At 39.2% G+C, this 19448-nt stretch overlaps 1 protein-coding gene across 2 annotated transcripts in view; it reads left to right on the top strand.

Annotated features, from left to right (window-relative positions):
* plcb1l (phospholipase C beta 1-like) overlaps nt 1-18779 on the top strand; it is an 84407-nt gene extending 65628 nt beyond the window's left edge. Inside the window, exons 14-32 of one of the 2 annotated variants that reach the window (XM_086061114.1) lie at nt 57-237; nt 804-890; nt 1952-2022; nt 2124-2220; nt 2290-2374; nt 3364-3488; nt 3613-3767; nt 3848-4112; nt 5136-5240; nt 5334-5449; nt 6074-6209; nt 6293-6346; nt 6415-6634; nt 6754-6922; nt 7931-8007; nt 8074-8163; nt 8251-8308; nt 9161-9247; nt 16218-18779. In XM_086061114.1, the coding sequence (XP_085917240.1) occupies nt 57-237; nt 804-890; nt 1952-2022; nt 2124-2220; nt 2290-2374; nt 3364-3488; nt 3613-3767; nt 3848-4112; nt 5136-5240; nt 5334-5449; nt 6074-6209; nt 6293-6346; nt 6415-6634; nt 6754-6922; nt 7931-8007; nt 8074-8163; nt 8251-8308; nt 9161-9247; nt 16218-16442 (2403 nt within the window). In that variant the 3' untranslated portion in view covers nt 16443-18779. Of the gene's footprint in view, nt 1-56; nt 238-803; nt 891-1951; nt 2023-2123; nt 2221-2289; nt 2375-3363; nt 3489-3612; nt 3768-3847; nt 4113-5135; nt 5241-5333; nt 5450-6073; nt 6210-6292; nt 6347-6414; nt 6635-6753; nt 6923-7930; nt 8008-8073; nt 8164-8250; nt 8309-9160; nt 9248-16217 lie in introns of those variants that run through there. The other variant, XR_015090813.1, reaches the window with a different exon arrangement.
* Nucleotides 18780-19448: the final 669 nt, after the last annotated feature.

Below are 19448 nucleotides of genomic sequence, written 5' to 3'. Positions count from 1 at the left end.
ATTCTGTAACCATCCTGTTGACCTGACCCATCTTTAACCTCCACCCTCTCATCCAGTTGGAGTCCGGTGCGCCTCTTCCCAGCCCGATGGAACTGATGGGCAAAATCCTGGTAAAGAACAAGAAAAAGCACCACAAGGCGTCGTCGGACGGCAGCGCCAAGAAGAAGCTGTCGGAGCAGGTGTCCAACACCTGCAGCGACTCGTCCAGCGTTTGCGAGCCGTCTTCGCCGGGTGCCGGTAACACATACGCACGCGCCAACGCACACGCGCATTGTTATGATGCGATGCGGTCATTGGAGCAACGCCGCTCTCATTGTTTAGCATTCATCACTTTCATGGCGCTCTTTATCAGCTGAGTGGATTGCATACACTCGCTGTCAGGAATGGACGCCGCATGCCCACCCGGGTGTCCTGAACACGTAACATACACGCATTATTTTAGAGCAGTGGTTTTCCAGCTTTGTGAAAATGCAAATGCTGATAAAAAACAAAGGCATATTATTACAGAATCAGATTCATTGGCCAAGTATGTAAAAACACGAGGAATTTGTCTGCACAACATGTCCAAAATAGAAAAAAATAAAGAAATAAAAATGCCCAACAGAGGGAGACAAAACGGGAAGCCTGGCAGTTTGCTAATTAGCGCCCGAGTTCCTTAGATGGAGAAAAAAAGAAAACATGAGGAAGGAAGTATTAGAACTACTGCTGTGACTTCTTGCTTGCACTGTTCAGCTATGCATCAGATCAGACCAAAATCTCATAGTGAGCTCTTTCAGCGTTTTGTTTTTTGTTTTTCATCATAGGTTCCACAAAGGAGGATGTGACCGAGTCCTCCCAGCCAGCGGAGGGCGCCGAGCTCAGCCTGAGGCCACAGGGGAGGAAGTCCATCGGTGAGTCATGGTGGATTATTTCAATTCGTTATTATTTCAAGTCGTTATTTCAAAAGGAGTGAGGGAAGCATGATCACACTGCAGGAAGTATTTTTTTTTTTTACGCTCTGAATTATTTTGTGTTTATTTCTGTTATATAAGGTAATGGTTAAAATGAATAACTGTCCAGAGAAGTGATTGCATAAATCATATAACACATACATTTAAGCATGCGCATGTACCATCAACTTTATTTTTACGCTGTGGATTATTTCTAGTTGTTGTTTTTATTTCTATTGTACAATTTGTTGGTTATTTCATAAAGAGTGGGAGAAGCGTGATCACATTGCAGGGATTGTATAACTGAGCGTAGTATATATTTTTTTTCACCATCTTGATTATTTATAGTTTTTGTGTTTATTTTTTATTGTGTAAGGTAAAAGTGATTATAGAAAACTGAAGAGAGGAAAAAATGCATAAATCATACACAGAGCATGAGTATATGCCACAGACTTTATTTTTACTATGTGGATTATTTCTGATTGTGTTTATTTATATTGTGAAATGTGGCGGTTACATGAAAAGAGTAAGAAAAGAGTAATCATTGCAGGAATTGTATAATTGAGCATATTAAGGACTTTTTTTTTTTACTGTGTGAATTATTTCTAGTTTGATTTCTATTGTGTAAGGTAACAATCACATGAATCATACAGCACCTACATTGATTAAGTGCATATACCATGGACTTTATTTTTACTGTGTGGGTTATTTCTTGTCTATAGCTTGTGTTGTGCATAGTGGTACTTCTCATGAATAACTAGCAAGAACTGCAATTACAATAATCACATCACACATACATTATGTATGTGCGTGATTTTTTTTCTTTTTTCTACTTTGAAGATTGCTGTATTTAATTAATTAATTGATAGTGGTTAAGAGGCAATGCAGTGCTGTGATTTGTGTGCACTTGCTCGTGCCTGTACATGACTGAGTCTGCATTCCCAATTTGTTTAATTTTTTTCTTAACTCTGTGGATTATTCTGATATGATATGAACTGACTTGATCTTGTCTCTCTTTCAAGGTGAGGTGGAGGCCGAAAGCGAGGACGAGGACGACGATGACGACGACTGCAAAAAGGGATCCATGGACGAGGTGGGTGACGTGCCGAGGCTGCCCCCTGGTGTTCATCTTTAGATAACGCACATCCAACACTGACAGCATGGAAACGTTTCGACTGTGTGGATTATCATCAGGGCACGGCGGGCAGCGAGGCGTTCGCCACGGAGGAAATGTCCAACCTGGTCATCTACATCCAACCTGTCAAGTTTAACAGTTTTGAGGCTTCCAAAAGTACGTTCACATGCCGGTTGATTGTTTTCTTTCGGACTTTGTGCACGTGAATTTGTTGTGTGCCTGCAGAGACGGGTCGCAGCTACCAGATGTCGTCCTTTGTGGAGACGAAAGCTTTGGAGCAGCTCACCAAGTGTCCTGTGGAGTTTGTGGAGTATCCTTTTTCATCTTCATCTGATTATTCACTGCAAAAAAAAGGGATAAAGTTAAGATTTCCATTGAGGGTTACAAACTAAAATGAAGACTTCAAATGAGGGTTTCATGTTAGGGTTTCTAATAAGGATTTCAAACCAGCGTTAAATTACGGTTTAAATTTAGATGAGTGTTTTAAGCAATGATGTTTACATTTAGTGTTTCAAGACTTATGGTTTCAAATTAAATGTTCATGTAGTTTCAAGCCTGGGTTAGGGTGTCAATGCAGTATTAGAGTTTAAACTTAGGGATTCAAACTAGAGTTAAGAATTCAAATTGGTGTTTCAAGGCTGGTTAAGGGTTTGAAATTAGGGTGTCACACAAAGGTCAGGGTTTCAAGACAGGGATAGGGTTTCATGCAAAAGTTGAGGTTTTAAGACAGGGATAGGGTTTTAAATTGGGGTTGACCCAAAGGTCAGGCTTTCGAGACAGGGTTAGAGTTTCAAATTAGGGTTTCATGCAAAGGTCAGGGTTTCAAGACAGGTTTATGGTTTCAAAATTTTGTTTCACTCAAAAGTCAGAGTTTCAATACAGGGTGTTTTTTATTATTATTAGTGTTTCGCACAAATGTTAGGCTTTCAAATTAGGGTTTTGCGCAAAGGTCAGGGTATCATGAGAGTCTTAGTGGTTAGCGTCGGGGTGTTTATGGTTCTGTGTTAGGTTAGGGTTCCAAATTTGTCTTAGGGGTTAAATGAGGGTTTTAAGCAAAAGTTGTGGTTTTAAAAGTTTCCTGCCAGGGTTTGGTTTTCAGGTTAGGTTTTGTATTTAATGTTAGGGTTTCAAGAGGAGGTTTCATTTGAGAATTAGGATTTCGAGTAAATGTTAAATTAAAATAAAAACTTCAAGACGGTATTAGCCTTTACAATTAAGGTTTCAAGCCAAGCTAGCAGCCGCATTCAGTCCATTAGCATTGCTAGCCGCGTTGTCCTTAGCCTCACTTGCTTTATTCAGATACAACAAACTGCAGCTGAGCAGGATTTACCCCAAAGGCACCCGAGTGGACTCCTCCAATTACAACCCTCAACTCTTCTGGAACGCGGGCTGCCAGCTGGTGGCGCTCAACTTCCAAACCATTGGTGAGAAGTTTACCACCTTCTTGAACCTGATCCTGATTCTGAACCTGTTGCCTTCTTGAACCTGATCCTGATTCTGAACCTGTTGCCTTCTTGAACCTGATCCTGATCTTGATCCTCTGCGCAGATCTGTCCATGCAGCTCAACCTTGGCATGTACGAGTACAACGGCAAGTCGGGCTTCCGGCTCAAACCGGAGTTCATGCGCCGGCCCGACAAGCACTTTGATCCGTTTACCGAGAGCACCGTGGACGGGATAGTCGCCAACACGCTCTCTGTCAAGGTGAACAAATACAACAGTGCTGCTTTGATTAGTGGGAATTTGGAGCATTTTTAGGGGGCATCAATTCCTCCCCGTTCCAGATCATCTCGGGCCAGTTCCTGTCGGACAAGAAGGTGGGCACCTACGTGGAGATAGACATGTTCGGCCTCCCCGTGGACACCAAGCGCAAAGCCTTCAAGACCAAAACGTCGCAGGGCAACGCCATCAACCCCGTGTGGGACGAGGAGCCAATCGTCTTCAAGAAGGTGGTCCTGCCCACGCTCGCCTCGCTCAGGATCGCCGTCTTCGAGGAGGGCGGGAAGTTCATAGGGCACCGCATCATACCCGTGTCGGCCATACGGCCAGGTGGGTAATGCCGGGATGAAAAGACAGGGAGAGGGGGTGGCGAATTGGGATTTTAGGGTGTTAAATTAGGGTTTCAGAATTAGGGTTTCAAATCAGGGTTTTGAGGTCTGGAGGGGTTTGGGTATAAGCAAAGATGAGCTTTTCAAGGGCATTAAAACTTGGCCAGGGCTTCAAATTGGGTTTCAAGCCAGTGTCAGGGTTTCAAGACAGGATCAAAGTTTCAAATGCAGGTCTCATACATGGGATCGTTTTGAATTGTTGAAATTAGGGTTTCCAGCCAGCATTAGGGTTTCAAGTGAGTGTCAAATTGGGTTTTCAATAAAGGATTAGTTTTGTAAATACGGGTTTCAAGACAGGATTGTGGTTTCAAAATAGGGTTTTCCAAACAAAGTTGGGGTTGTAAATTAGGGTTTCATGAAAGTATTAGGGTTTCAAATCAGGGTTTTGAAATAGGGTTTTAAGTCTGGGGGTGTTGGATTTGAAGCAAAGGTCAGTAATTCAAGTTAGTGTTTCAAGACTGAGTTAGGGTTTTAAATTGTTTTTTACTTTAGGGTATGAAGACAGTATCAAAGTGTCAAATTAGGGTTTCAAGCCTAGGATAGAGTTTAATCGTTGAAATTAGGGTTTCCAACTAGCATTAGTGTTTCAAGTGATTGTCAAACTGCATTTCAAAACAGGATTAGGATTAAGTGTGTAAATTGGGTTTTATGACAGGGTTAGGTCAGGGTTTCATGATAATATTAGGGTTTCAAATCAGGGTTTTGAAACAGGGTTTCAAGTCTGACGGGTTGGGTTTCAAGCAAAGGAGAGTTTTATCAAGTTACAGTTTTAAGACTGAGTTAGGGTTTCAAGACAGGATTATGGTTCCAAATTCGGGTTTCAAGTTGAGGTGTTAAAAAACTTGAAGCATTTACTGTTTCATGACAAAATTAAGGATTCACATTATAGTTTCAAATTAAGGTTTCAAGCCCTGTTTGTGTTTCAAGTTAGCATTTCCAGCCTCCATGTGTCTTGTGTCCACAGGTTATCATTACATCAACCTGAGGAACGAGAAGAACCAAACTCTGACGCTTCCTGCTCTCTTTGTTTACGTGGAAGTCAAAGATTACGTTCCCGACACCTTTGCAGGTTAGCACCTGCTCTCCTCCTCCCCCTCCTCCCCCTCCTCATCATCATCCTCATCATCATCATCATCATCTTCATGTCTGTCCTCCATGTCAGACGTCATCGAGGCCCTGTCCAACCCGATCCGCTACGTCAACTTGATGGAGCAGAGAGCCAATCAGCTGGCTGCGCTCACCCTGGAGGAGGGCGGCGACGATGAAGCCGACAAGGAGGTAAGACGCTTTTCAAAATAAAAGCACTCATATTTTGGATATTGCAATACGAGCTAATTGGTTGGCATAAGGGCAACTTGTGTTAGCATATAGTCAGTTCCAGCTACCGCTGCTTACTTTCAAAATAAAAGCACAAACTGCGCTTAATTGATTGAACTATGTAATTCAAAATAAAAGCAATTCAAAATCTGTTTAAGTAGCATGATTTCACTTCTCCTTTTCACAATAAAAGCACTAATATAAAAGTGCATGGCGCTCAACAAAGCACTCGACACCTCTATTTGAAGATTGCCTTTCAAAATAAAATCATCCTGACTAATCATTCTCATAATTAAAGCAAGATTTTTGGCATTACTCGATTGGGAACTGCAGTTGAGGTTTGTTCCACTCCTTTGAGCTTATGGGACTTATAGTGTGGCCATGGCGACCATCTCCAAGTGAGCTGAGATGAGACGCCAGGCCACAGATGACAGCATGTGAAACTGGAAATGGGTGAATACGTGCAGATGGTCACTTACCACCGGTGTTACGATGACGGGAGTGTTCTGGAACACGCAGGAAAGTTTTACCGTTGACGTGGATGATGAAATTTCACCTCGGTCTCACGTGTCTTTTGACGGACAGGTGGAGGCGGGCAGCGACCCCCCCTCAGAATCCAAGTCCGACCCCAGGGCCGCGGTGCCGGCAGAGAACGGACTAAGCCACACTCCCATCGCCCCCAAACCGCCGTCGCTGGTTGGAAATCAGTCTCAATCTGCAGGTCAGTAGCCCCCGTTGGACACATTATCGGGTACACCTGAGCCAGGTACACCCTCGCAGCATGCCTGTCGTCATTCTTCTTAGGCTCTCTGAAACCACCTGTGAAGACCGAGGACATCATCCAGAGCGTCCTCACTGGTACGAACCTCATCTTTTTTTTATTTGACCAAACGTGACTTCCTCCTCATCATCCGTCGTTCGGTTAGAAGTGGAAGCTCTGACGCTGGAGGAGCTGAAGCAGCTGAAGGGCTTCGTTCGCGAGCAGCGGAAGCAGTACAAGGAGATGAAGGAGCTGGTGCGCAAACACCACCGCAAGACGGCCGAGCTCATCAAGGAGCACACGGCCCGCGTGGGCGAGCTGCAGAGCCAGCAGCAGCGACGGCGCAACGCCCTGAACAAGAGCCACAAACGAGATGGTAAGAAAAGGTAGGTGGCGCTCTTCCTCTTTTACTCTTTATGGAACGCAACTCACACTGGAAGTCGGCCGTATTGCTTTGAAGGTTCTTTTCAAAAGACACGTCAATCAATTTGTTGACTGTGTGCAGCCGGTCGGAACAGTCGCTGTCCACGCTGGACCGGGAACTGAGCGATCTGGACCAGGAGAGCGGCCAGCGTCTGTCCGAGCTGAAGGAGCAGCAACAGCAGCAGCTCCTCACGCTTCGCCAGGAGCAGTACTACAGCGAGAAGTACCAGAAGAGGGAGCACATCAAACAGGTGAACCCTCACAATCCGCTTTCTACAACACATTCAGGCGTGTTATAACAATGTTATAACACAATTCTGACATTTACAACACATTCATAACAAGTTTATTATTTGTTTATACATTATCTCACTTTATCTGTTGCAATGACAAAAGGCGTTCTTATTTTATGGCACATATAAAATAATGTCTAGAACACATAACATTTATAACACATTTATAACAACTCCTTAATACAGGGTCCATACATTTATTACAATTTCACTTTAATGATACATAATAACTTTTTTTTTATATTAAACATATTCATAACATTCATAATGGGTTTATATTTGTAAATGTTCATAACACATTTATAACAAGTTTATAAAATTACTGACATGACACACATATACAAAAAAAGTTAGAATATGTCTATAAATTTTCAAAATAGTTTATTACACATTTACAGCTCATTCCTGACAAATGTATACACAATTTATACGTTTACCTGGAACACCTCTTACCATGTTTGTAATACATTTATAACATGCTCATACATTTCATACAAGTTAAAACCTTTGTAAACTGTTTATAAAAAAATGTATAACATCAACATCAACATATATCATTTTTCATAATACCAAACAGAAAAAAAATATTTATAATACATTCATAACACTCTTATTAATACTTTTTATTATAGGTCACCCATAGTAGATATTTATGTTTGTTTGTTTGCTTTGCTTTTTTTTATTGGTCCACAACGACAATATACTGTTGGTTTGTGTGCTGAACAAACACGTGAGCATTTATTAATCTTTCCGTGCCTGTCTGTTGTGATAAAAATTAATTTCCTCTGCTTGGCCTCACCTGCAGTCACTGCCAAGCAGATTGCAACAAACCTCAAATGTTTCAATATTTTTGTGCAGATGGTCCAATTTTTATGCCATGAAAAATCCGAGGACCCATTTATATCCCGCAGCTTTAATTCTTATTGTTTCGCCACATGACCTTTTTCTCTCTCTGTTTGCATCCAGCTGGTCGAGAAGCTGACCGTCCTGGCCGAGGAGTGTCAGAGTGCACAGTTGAAAAAGCTGAGGGACATCTGTGAAAAGTGAGAGCATCACTCGGCATTCGTCGTGTTCAAAACCACACGAAACACCTCCATTTTGTCCTGCAGGGAGAAGAAGGACCTGAAGAAGAAAATGGACAAAAAGAGACAAGAGAAGATCAGCGAGGCCAAGTCGAAAGACAAGAACGTCACAGAGGAGTGAGTGTTGTAATGCACCGATGCGACCGCAAGGAGTCGCTGTAGACAAAGAAACTCCTTATCTGGTGCTGCCATTGTTTCTTGCAGAGAGAAGCTGGAGATAAACAGGTCGTTTGTCAATGAGGTGGTGCAGTACATAAAACGGGTAAGAATACGTGCCGACGGCAATGTAGCCTTAACAACAATCACATTTTAAACTATTTAATTAAAGCTTACGGTATTCTTTTTTTATGATATTGTTGGGAGCTCGTGTTTACTGAGTTCAGTCGAGCGCAGATTGAATATTAGTATAATTTTCAATTAATTGAACAAAACAAAACAAAACGGAAGCCTAAATTGAAGCACAATTTCGTTTTAGTGAACCTCCTTCAACGGTATGTTGGGTAACTATTGGTCAGCTGACCAGAGTGAGCATAACTGTGGCTAATGCTAATGCTAATGCTAGTTCTTTGAATTATGTCCAGTGAACCCATGGAGCGGATAAAAAAAACAACAACGCTAGCACGACTAATAAAAACCCTGAAAATAGGGTCTCCTTAAGAAAAATTAGATCATTATGAATATCAACAACATAATATTGACCGAAATAAATTCATGTAGTGAATACAATATTATAAATAAAATATTTATAATGTATATAATGGGTGTCTATTACTGTTACTGCTACTTATGTTCATCAAGTTATTTTGTCTTCATGGATTTTATTTTAACTTTTAGAGTGGATTTGGGAAAAATCCAAACACATTATAAAATATACCCCAAAAATACTTGATTTAAAAAAGTTGTGACTAAATGATTAATATAAAGTAAATATTTTTTTATTATGCCTATTACATTTCAGTATTTTTAAGAAATTACTCTTTTAAAAGTGGACCTCACTTTTAAAAACATATTTTTATACTTTTAATTATAAGTAAATTTCATCGTTTTTTTTCTTCTTTTAAATAATCTCACTGAAATGACAGCTTTTGTGAACAATGTGTTTTTGTGTGTGTAGCTGGAGGATGCGCAAAGCAAACGACAGGAACGACTGCAGGAAAAACATAAGGACATACGACAGCAGGTTTTGGATGAGAGGCCAAAGGTAAAAAATAAAATAAAATAAAAATTAAGATGACAGTGGAGAGTAATGGGTGTTGCATGTTGCAATTTCCAGAAGAGGTGGTGTGACATCACAGGTGATGGGAAGGTGTAATTTTTTGTTTTACGTCACACATTTCAACTTCCAAGTATAATTTTTTTTTTCAAAGTAATAAGTAAATGGTTGTTTTTAGCATTCATAACTCGCATATTAGAATAGAAAGTAAATTAATATGCGAACATAAATACAACGAAACACAAACATTTTAAAATATTTCAGCTTCATCACTGTACAATTATGGCTTATTTTCATAAAGTTAAATTATTTTAGTAGTTCTGTCATAGCTATATTCTACAGTTTTTTTCCCTTCTAATAACTTTGTGACTTTTATTTTTGTTAAATACAACTTTATTCATAATATTCAGACTTTCGTAAATGACAACTTTATTTGCATAAATGGTTATTATTCTTAATGTTTTGAATTGTATATGGTAAAAACTTATTTTCGTTAAATAATTCAACTTTACTGTCAAAATTATGTAATATTCCGTCTACAGTCTGTTATCATAAAACGCAGATTATATTCTCATAATGCTCCAACAATATTTGTGTAAAATTACTTATATGCCACATTTGCAGTAGTGTCATAAAACATGACTTTATTATTCTAAAATTAATATTTCAGTCTCATAATGTTGTGATTTTAATCCTGTAAATTTCCGACTTATTTTTCGTCCAATTTTAATATTCTGCATAAATCTGCATTTCATTAGCATGAATTAGTGATTGCGCAATGTTGTTTTCGTGTGTGTGTTAAGTATGAATGTATCTTATCATCAATGCATGTGCCTGATTGTATCTTGCCTCATTGTGTAAGCCTTGAATTAAACACGCACACACACACGTGCGGTCGTCATGGCAACCTTGAACCCCCCACCCCCCTCCTGCTACCCTCCTCCATCCTTTATGACACTCCGCAATCTGCTCATTCGGAAGTGACTCCTCCATCTGTGGCGAGGAGGGAGGGAGTCCTAGAAGTGTGTGTGTGGGTGTGTGTGTGTGTGTACTTACTGTATATACACACACATACACACTTGAGGGAACCTCCAAAGTGGAACATTAGCTGTTTTGTGCCTCTGAAGTCGTTTCATGTGAGATTTCAGCTCAGTGAGCTTCACAGTATTAATTAACTGTTTAGTGACACTTATGAAGAATTTTTTAATTTAATATTACTGTGCTTTGTGTATTTTAAATTGTCTTCATTGTTTAGCTTGCTTCGTTTGTCACTTATATCTTTTTCAATAGTTTTATTTTTAGCTTCTTTTTTTTTTTACACTTTTTATAATTTTTTTTAAACTATTTATGGTTGACAGTTTTTATACTATTTATACCTAATTTTAGCATTTTTTTCTACATTAGAGTTGCTAAATATTTTTTTTATTTTGTAAAAAACAAAACAAAAACAATTCTCCCAGTGTTTTATCATTTTTAATTAAAAATTGTCAACTTCTTTTTACGCCTACATTTTTTGTACATATTATTCAAAAAATTTAAATAGCAGCAGCTAACTTTTATTTTCATCTTTTTTTTATTGTTTGTAACAAATATTAGTTCCTTTCTTCTTTTTAATGGTTAACCTTTTTTAAACTTCAGTTTTGTTTTCTGCTGTATTTCTATTATTTACGATGGGATTTTTTTTTTTTGTATTTATTTATTTATTTTTTACCAAAAAAAAAGACCAACTAAAAAAAAGAGCATTTCAAGTTGATCCCCATTTAAAAGAAGTGAGTTAAGCAACTGTCTCATCTTAAGCTTCCCTTTGGAACTCCTCCTTTTATGGTAGGAATGACAGCTGTTTTTTCTACATTCCTGCTGTTGCTGTTGCAGAGAACATTTGGAGAAAGGGAAAATGAAGTCAAGGAAGGACACGCATACACACACACATTGCAAAAAGTGTCTGCTTCTGTTTCAATAGGCATTCGTCTCTTTCGCTCGGCCGCCGCTGTTGACTTTCAAAGTTAGGAAGCGGATAACGTTGAGAATATCAATGAAGCAAAAGGTGTTTCATCTCCACTTTATCAGACATTCCGTAACACACACACACACGCACACACAGCGGGCAAGAGAATTCTTCTCCTGCAATGCTGACAAGGGGTGGTGACCCTCCCATCTCATCTTCTATACAAGTAAGCTTTTCGGGCCTAATTGGGATGTGTATGGAGACGGGAAAGTTTTCTTGTACAGCCTCTTTGCTATGTGTGATGTGGATAAAAAAAAAACGAAGAAAGAAAAATGACACAGGCATCAAAAATAAACTCACTGGACACTTTACTAGATACACCTGGACACCCTGGACTGATCGCTAGCCAAACGCAATTGATTCTTCAATTAACCAACATGCATGTTTTGGTCATGTCAGATTATTATTTTTTAATGGTATAGTTTTACTTGCCGTATATATTGTGATTTTATATATTTCAGTTTAATATATATTTTTTTAATTTAATTTATATTTATTTCATCAGGTTTTAGACATTTTATTAATTTTTTATGTCATTTGGTTTATTGAAATTTTATTTAATTTGTTATTTTTTTGTTTTATTTCTTTACTTAATCTTTTTTAAATGTTCTTATATTTTATGATTCATATCTCTTTTACTAATTAATTTTAAATAAATTTCTGTTTAATTCATTTTAACTTATTTAATTTAATGTAATTATTTATTCTTTGATTTTTAAATATATGTCTAAATTGATTTCTATTGATATTTTGTTAAATTTTCTTTAAATTATATTTTATTTTATTTACCTAAATCAATTTTTTTTATTTGTATTTAATTTATTCTTTAATTTTGAGGGCAAGGAAATAAAATGATATTTAAACGGCATTGGGCTTACTTATGGCTCCTACCAAGCACTCACTCAGCAGTGTTGATTTTGATTGACAACTAAAACTCACTCGGGGAAGTTTAAAATAAATAATAAATTCAAATCCCAGCCCCAGTTTTACTCATTCACCAACATTTGTGGACAGGTCTAGCAACGGGAAGCACTAAAAAAAAAATCTCAAGGGTCCATCCCCAAAATTGAAGTCAGCTATTTTGGTTTGAAGCAAACATTTAATAATAATAATAATAATAATAATGTGTGTGTGAAGTGCCTTGCCCATGGACACAACGACACATGACTTGGGGAGAGCGGGGATCGAACAGCCGACCTTCTGGTTACTGAACGAACGTTTCTCCGCCCTGAACTACGAAAACCAAAATTTTTTGGCATTTTGTGTGAATTCCAGTTCTTTTGTCAAACTCCTTCTAGGGAATTGTCCCAAATGACCCCCAGTCAGAATCAGGTATTCTAGACAGATGGGTGAAACTAAATTGCCAAGCTTCTCCCTTTCCCTCGACGGCTTCTCGAAAGGAGGGCAGCCGCTGAAGAAGGTCACGTTGCTTGTTGTATTTTAGGAAACGTGTGCCCGGGGTGTGTGGCGTGCACGCGTTTGTTGACCAATGTTGAAAGAGGAACGAGGGGGCGGCACTCTGGGAAATTGGTGGATGACCAATGTGAATGTAGATCAGAGTGGATACACAACTTTACTTTCTGACCTTGTTTCATGCATGGAGTATTTAAAGGAGAAAAACATCCTGTGGTATGAATTTTATTTATTCATTTATTTATTTATTTTAAAGTTATCAGGTATCCTGATAACATCTGAGACATCTTTCCTACCTTGCTAACCACCTATTAAGCTAACAAACAACAAACTTCATAACTAAAGCTAATTAAAAATAGCAAGTTTACTCAACACCTGACAATCTCTTAACTCCCCCATGAAATAGATAGTTCACTATCACTCAGTGAACTAGATAACATAATAAAAACGAATTTCCCAATCAAAGCTAATAGCAAATAGCCTTGTGTTTTCAACAACTGAACTTCCTTAACCAACTAGCTAACAAGCTAACCAACAGACTAGATAACAGCAAACAAACCTCATGAGAAATTGCAAAAAGCTATCTTATTGAACGACAGCCTTTCAACTTTCCTAACCAACTAGTTGACCAACAAACTAGCTAACTAACAACAACAAACTTCCTAACTAATTCTAATAGCAAATAGATAGCCTAAAAACCTTTTTACGTTCACTAACCTAAACCAACTAGCTAACTGGCTAACCAACAAACGGGCTAACAACAAACAAACTTCCAAAGTAAATCTAATACTAAATAACTAGCTTATTCAACAACTGAAAAGTGTTTTAACTTCCCTAACCAACTAGTTAACAAAATAACTATCTAACAACAGCTTAATTAATCATTAACTTCCTGACTAAAGCTAATATTAATAGCTGGCTAACAAACCTACTAGCTAACAAGCTAAGTGGCCGTATATCAATACGAAGAAGTCAGACTACGTTCTCAAGTACATTCTTCCTAAGAACGTCGACTCTGATGTATTTCCGTGATAGCATCACGAAATGCATTTTAGGATACTTACTTAGCCAAACATTCACTAGTATCCAAACAATGCATCTTTGGTTTAAGCTATCTCATAAGAATAGCATCCAGGTATTCCGTGGATTATTGATTTATTTGTACTGTCAATTGGAACAGTACTTGGACCACAACTGATGATGTTACAGAAGATCACAAGGACGTAAGAACAGACAAAAATGACAATTCTTAACTAAAGCTAACATTAAATAGCTAGCTAACATGTTTGCTAACTATCTAACCAAAAAACAAATCCCTCGTATCTCAAGACAAAAACAATCGTCCAAACATATCTCAAAGGCACTTGTATCTCAAGATGTTCTCAGATGCCCACCTCACCCCAATTTTATTTTTTCATCTCCAGTTTCAGTACTTGTGACACAATCACACTTCCACATGTCTCCCCGTGATGCTCAGATCCTCCCACCTCCTTGGCATATGCCAGGGTGTTCATCAGAGGGGTGAAAGATAACAGTTTTAATCGGGGCCTGCTCGTGCCACACACCCGGCATGCCGCACGTGTACGTACGCACACAATTGCACACACGTCCCACCCCCTAAGTAGGTCATGCGCAGTACAGAGCGCGCCGCAGTTTTAGCCATCTGCTTGTGATGTGATGAGCTCGATGTCCGCTCTGTGAGAGCCGCACTGAGAGTGAGACGCAAGGAAGGACGGAAGGGAGGGTGAGGACGAGGGGGTAGCAGGAGAAGGGGAGGTGAGGGGAGGCGTACAAGGTGACCTTCAGCATGCAAGGACTCCAAAAATTGGTATTTTAGGAGGCTTTTATCACACACAACCTTCACTTCAGCAGTGACAGTTTTCCGTGGGTCTGACACTAAAAATTACTATATGAGAACGTGTCAAGTGTGAAGATGATTTGCTAAATGACAACAGTGCCGTTTAGAAAAATTAAAATAGCACATCACTGATTTTTGGTGCATTCAATCAGAGCTTCAAATATGAATTCACATATTCAACTATATAAACACAATTTCATTTTGTATTATTATTGCTTTTATTTATTTATTTATTTATTTGTTTTTGCATTATTATTATTATTATTTAAAATAAAAGTAGCTGTTTTTATTTTTAATGTTAACATCTCATAGTGATTTATTTGGTATGTTTTGTGTTTTTCAAGTAGTTTTATTTTGTATTGATTTTTTGTTTGTAGTTTGATATTTTTGTTTAATAAATACTACTACAATTTTATTTTATTTATTTATTTGAAATACTTGAGATTTAAATGTATTGTGTGATTTAGTACGTGTTGCATTTTTTAGGGGCAAAACATTTGTCAAATTTATTTTATTAATTTTTTTATTTGAACAATATCTGATATGAAGACATGACCTATTGATTTATTAGATTTTTTTTCCTTTGTTCAAAGCTTTATAGCTTATTTTACTTTTTCCCTCTAAGTATGGACACTACACTCGTATTGTGCTTTCATATAGTTGCGTGACAGAAATTCAGAAAATAATAGATGAGGTGGCTCGGGCATCTGGTTAGGACTCCTCCCTGGTGAGGTGTTTCGGGGTCGTCCCACTGAGGCCTCGGAGACGTCCCAAGACACGCTAGTCTCGGGATCCCCCATAGCGAAGTTGGACGAAGTGGCTGGGGAGCGGGACGTCTGGTCATCTCTGCTAAATCAGCTGCCCCCACGACGCAACCTCAAATAAGTGTCAGGAAATGGACGGAATCCCAAAGATACATTATGGTCGTCCTCCACCATGTTCCCTAAACATTTTGTCCCCAGCCCGCAAGGCTCCGCCCCTAACGGACTTCATTTTCCTGTTACTTGGCCGCAGATGTGCCCATAAATCTCAAGTCAAAAATTGGACAGTGTAGCTTGAAAGTGCGATGTGTTTTGGATCCGCTCTGCTCCCAATGTCAGCGTCTTGCCAGAAGACTGCGACGGCGTTGCTCTTTTTAATTACGCTGCTCCCCGGGGGAGCCACTTTGGTAGTTAAACAGAGAAATCAGCATTAAAGCAATTATTGGCGCACGCAATGAAATGAATGCTGTCATGTGTAATCATTGGATGGCGAACTTCGGAGAAAAACTGCGCGGTCGCTAGCCTTGCATCACCTGTGTAGGAGATCATGTGACCACATGGAAACTAGCGATTTATCTTTTCAGTACGGAAGCATGGAACTGCTGATGTGGAGTAAACACATTTGACTGGGCTATATCGTTTTATTGTATTAAAAAAAGTGGCGGAGTGATTTCAGAGCGCTAACAGGAAAATAGTGGAGGAAGTCAAAATAAATGCAATGTCCTAAAGAAAGGTCTACTTCACCTCCAAACCAGAAGGAAAAGACTCCAGGCTACTTCCTCGTAGGTTGCTAAGCAACCACTTCCAAATATGGGCATGCATAAGCCGCAGCTGAGAGTTTTATGAAGATTTATTTGGCGATTCTAGCATTCCAGCGGACCAAACTGTTCTTCACCACATTCTCTACCTCTCCATCCGTAGCTGCAGAGCGACCTGGACCAGGAGTACCAAGACAAGTTCCGCCGGCTTCCCGTGGAGATCCAGGAGTTCGTCCAAGACAGCAGCAAGACTAAGCCGGGCGACGCTCACCCGGCCGCTTTCTCCTCCACATCCTCCACGGCCGAGCGGCTCAACCACAAAGCGTCGCAGTCGGAGGACGACACCGAGGAAGCTTCGCTGGAGCGGGTCTACGACACGCCCCTTTAGAGGCGGACTGCTGTGTGTTTGTGAGGGATCGTTGTGGTGAGTAGCTGTGGTGCGGACCCGCGTGTATATAGTACCTTTGTTGTATTTGTACGTCATCTGTGTGTTGTCGTCGCTGTTTGGGTGCGGCCACTAGCGAAGGAATAACTTACTTGAACTTTTGCACATTTTGATTTTCTATCGTGTTGACGTCTGGTCAGCCTTTACTCCTCGACGTGGTTTTTTGCACTGAGCTCTCACTTCCCGACATTGTGACGGGAAAACGGTAATCCGGAATAACTACATTTTGTTCTTACAGAACGACGCTGCTATTTGTTTTAAATGCCACCGTTTTACCACCATTGATGTTGTTTGTGCAATTTTTTTTTTTCAAACGGGATGTGTACAGTTTCTGCATGTACTGAAACTAACTGTAGATGTCACGGTAGCTCTGTAGCAGTTGATTTGAAAGGTGGGATGACTTTTTAAAAAATTACGACAACTACTCAATCATGTAGGGGAAAAAAACGCATTTATACTGTGAAGCCCTGCAAATTTGCATTACGGCATTCACAAATTGACACGTTTTTGCGGATTTTTGTTTTTTTTAACTGATCCTCCATTTTTCTGAAAAACACTGTTTTTGTGCTCTTTTGGTTACATAAGTGGCATCATGATACCACAAAAGTCAGCTTCATTTTGACAAAGTAGCCCTTTGTCACCATCTTGTGGAATCTATAGACAATTAGCCATCTGTTATTCACAGGTTTTGCACCAAGATGATATGTGAATCACTGATCTAATCATCAAATAGTTTAAATTTACCACTACAAAATTTTAATTTAATTTAATTGGGGACTGATACAGTGGAGATTTTATGAGTCAAGTTATTAAGGCAATTGTATAGCAAAATGAAACCACAAAAATACACATTTTTGTAAGTGCAAAGTGAAGGAATTCGCATGCCACTTGTTGCTAGGCAGACTTCGAGGTGCTCGATCATAACTGCCCCGTTACTGGACGCAAAAATCTAACTGGGTGCTGACAGGCAGAACGGGAAGTATCAAAACAAAAGTGAATGACTTCTCTGTATTAACTATAAAATGCATATCGTTGTTGTCTGGTGGTAACCCTTAATGTCCAAATATGGTCAATTTCATATTTTTTCACAAATCGTTTCTCCCCCACATAGTTTGTTATTTTTACACATCATAGTGCTTGAAAACAAGCCTAGATGAATTCCACCAGTTCCACCACTTCCCCATTCTGCGGGAGCCTTGCAGCATTATGGCGCCTCAAGATTCAACGTCTGGATGTTTTTTTAGACAACATCAAGTGCAAATAGTTAGTTAGGCTGTAGGCCTGTTTTGTTTGTGTAATGCTTCATTTACAGAAGGTAGCAAATCAGCCACAAAGATGAGAAAGTTGACGCTGCTTAGTCAACTCACCGTTTAGTTTTTTGTTTTTGCATCACTGCTGGCTCTAAGACCTTTGAAAAAGTCTTTGGGAAGATGACAATGTTTGAACTTGATTTTAGGATGGTGTTGATTTTGGTGTTGTGAAACTGATATTTCCTAGAAAGTTATTTTGAAGATGCTAAGATTCCACCTGACAGCGACGATATGATAAATATGTAACTTTTGACACCATTTGAAAGTGTTCGTTTCCATGATATCTACTTTAAAAGACACAATAAGCCCAAGATTTTAATTTTTAAATAACAAATAGTAGGCTTACATTGCTTTTTGTATACAAATCCAACTTAATCGAAGATCACAAGGCTGAATTGTTCATTTCAATTTTGTGTTACTGATTGACGATTCATCTGACTGATGTCATCTGATATATAGATATATAAAAAAAAAAAGAATATAAATATATAAAATGACGGCCTGTGTGTAAGTAGAAAACAAAAGGACTCTTTGAATGGATGAACGTAAAACGAGTCCCGTGCCTTTTTTTGCATCTGTGTTCCTTGTTAATGTTGAATGTGTGGAATGCGTCCCACTGTAATTATGACGAAGATGAAGCTGTGTGATATTTAATACTTTGGTACCACTACTGACAGAGTAACGCTTGTGGAAGAGTCGTATGTGATTTTGACCGCAAAAGAGAGAGAAAAAAAATCTTTGTATTCATTTAGTGACTAATTTATGCATCGTCTTGATTGACTTGGATTTAAAGCGTCACTCTCGCGCTCTTGCATTTGGAACGTGTATGCACTCTGGAATTGAAAAATGTACATATATACATATAAATATATATGGCGTAAAGGCTGAAATATGACGTGGATCAAATAACAGTATCGTGTAAAGGGAATTTTGTCTGTAATTAAAAATAAATGTAACTGTTATTATTGTACATTCCAAGGGTGGTTTTGTGTGTCGGCTTTTTTTTTTTTTTATCATAATCACACACCTATTCAATTTTTATTTCATGTTATGTCTTTTTAAATATTTTAAAGTAATTTACAAATGTAAATACTGTGACAAAATAAGTAAAAATTGTAAAATGCGTTGCTGCCGTTTGACATTTAGTCACCTTTAAGGACCTGTTCAGCAGTGTGGCTGAAGGTCCTGCATGATCGTTACCTTTCATGCTTCAACTGTATAACAGTAATAGTCGCCATGGCGGCGAATGCAACACTTGCATAAGGACACTTGTGACGTCGTGTGCATATGCCGCACTTCTGGCGGTGGGTGCGGGCTTGGGAGGGTTCCGTGTGTGCGTGGGGAGAAGGGGAAGCCCTTAACAACCCACTTCCCGCCATCTCCTTGGCAACAACAATTTTCAAAGAAGTCCCGAGAGGAACCTGAATGGCGGCCAAGCGAGCGCCGCTCTGCTGCACACGCTAGACGCCTTGACGGACCGTTCACTGCAGCGCATGTGAGATTTCAGCTCAGTGAGACAGTGGCCAAAGGATTACCTCCTCAAGTGGCATTTTCTTTGGATTTTTCCCTTTGTGATGACAAATAGAGGAATGGGATTTTCACGCAAAAAAGTGAGCTGGTTTTAGCCAACTTGAAGAGA

The sequence above is a fragment of the Leptonotus elevatus genome, chromosome 18, assembly GCF_054856555.1.
Source record: "Leptonotus elevatus isolate MCC_2025b chromosome 18, RoL_Lele_1.0, whole genome shotgun sequence".
NCBI lineage: Eukaryota > Metazoa > Chordata > Actinopteri > Syngnathiformes > Syngnathidae > Leptonotus > Leptonotus elevatus.
The sequence above is the reverse complement of the archived record's forward strand: the minus strand, read 5'-3'. Positions and strand labels throughout refer to the sequence as shown.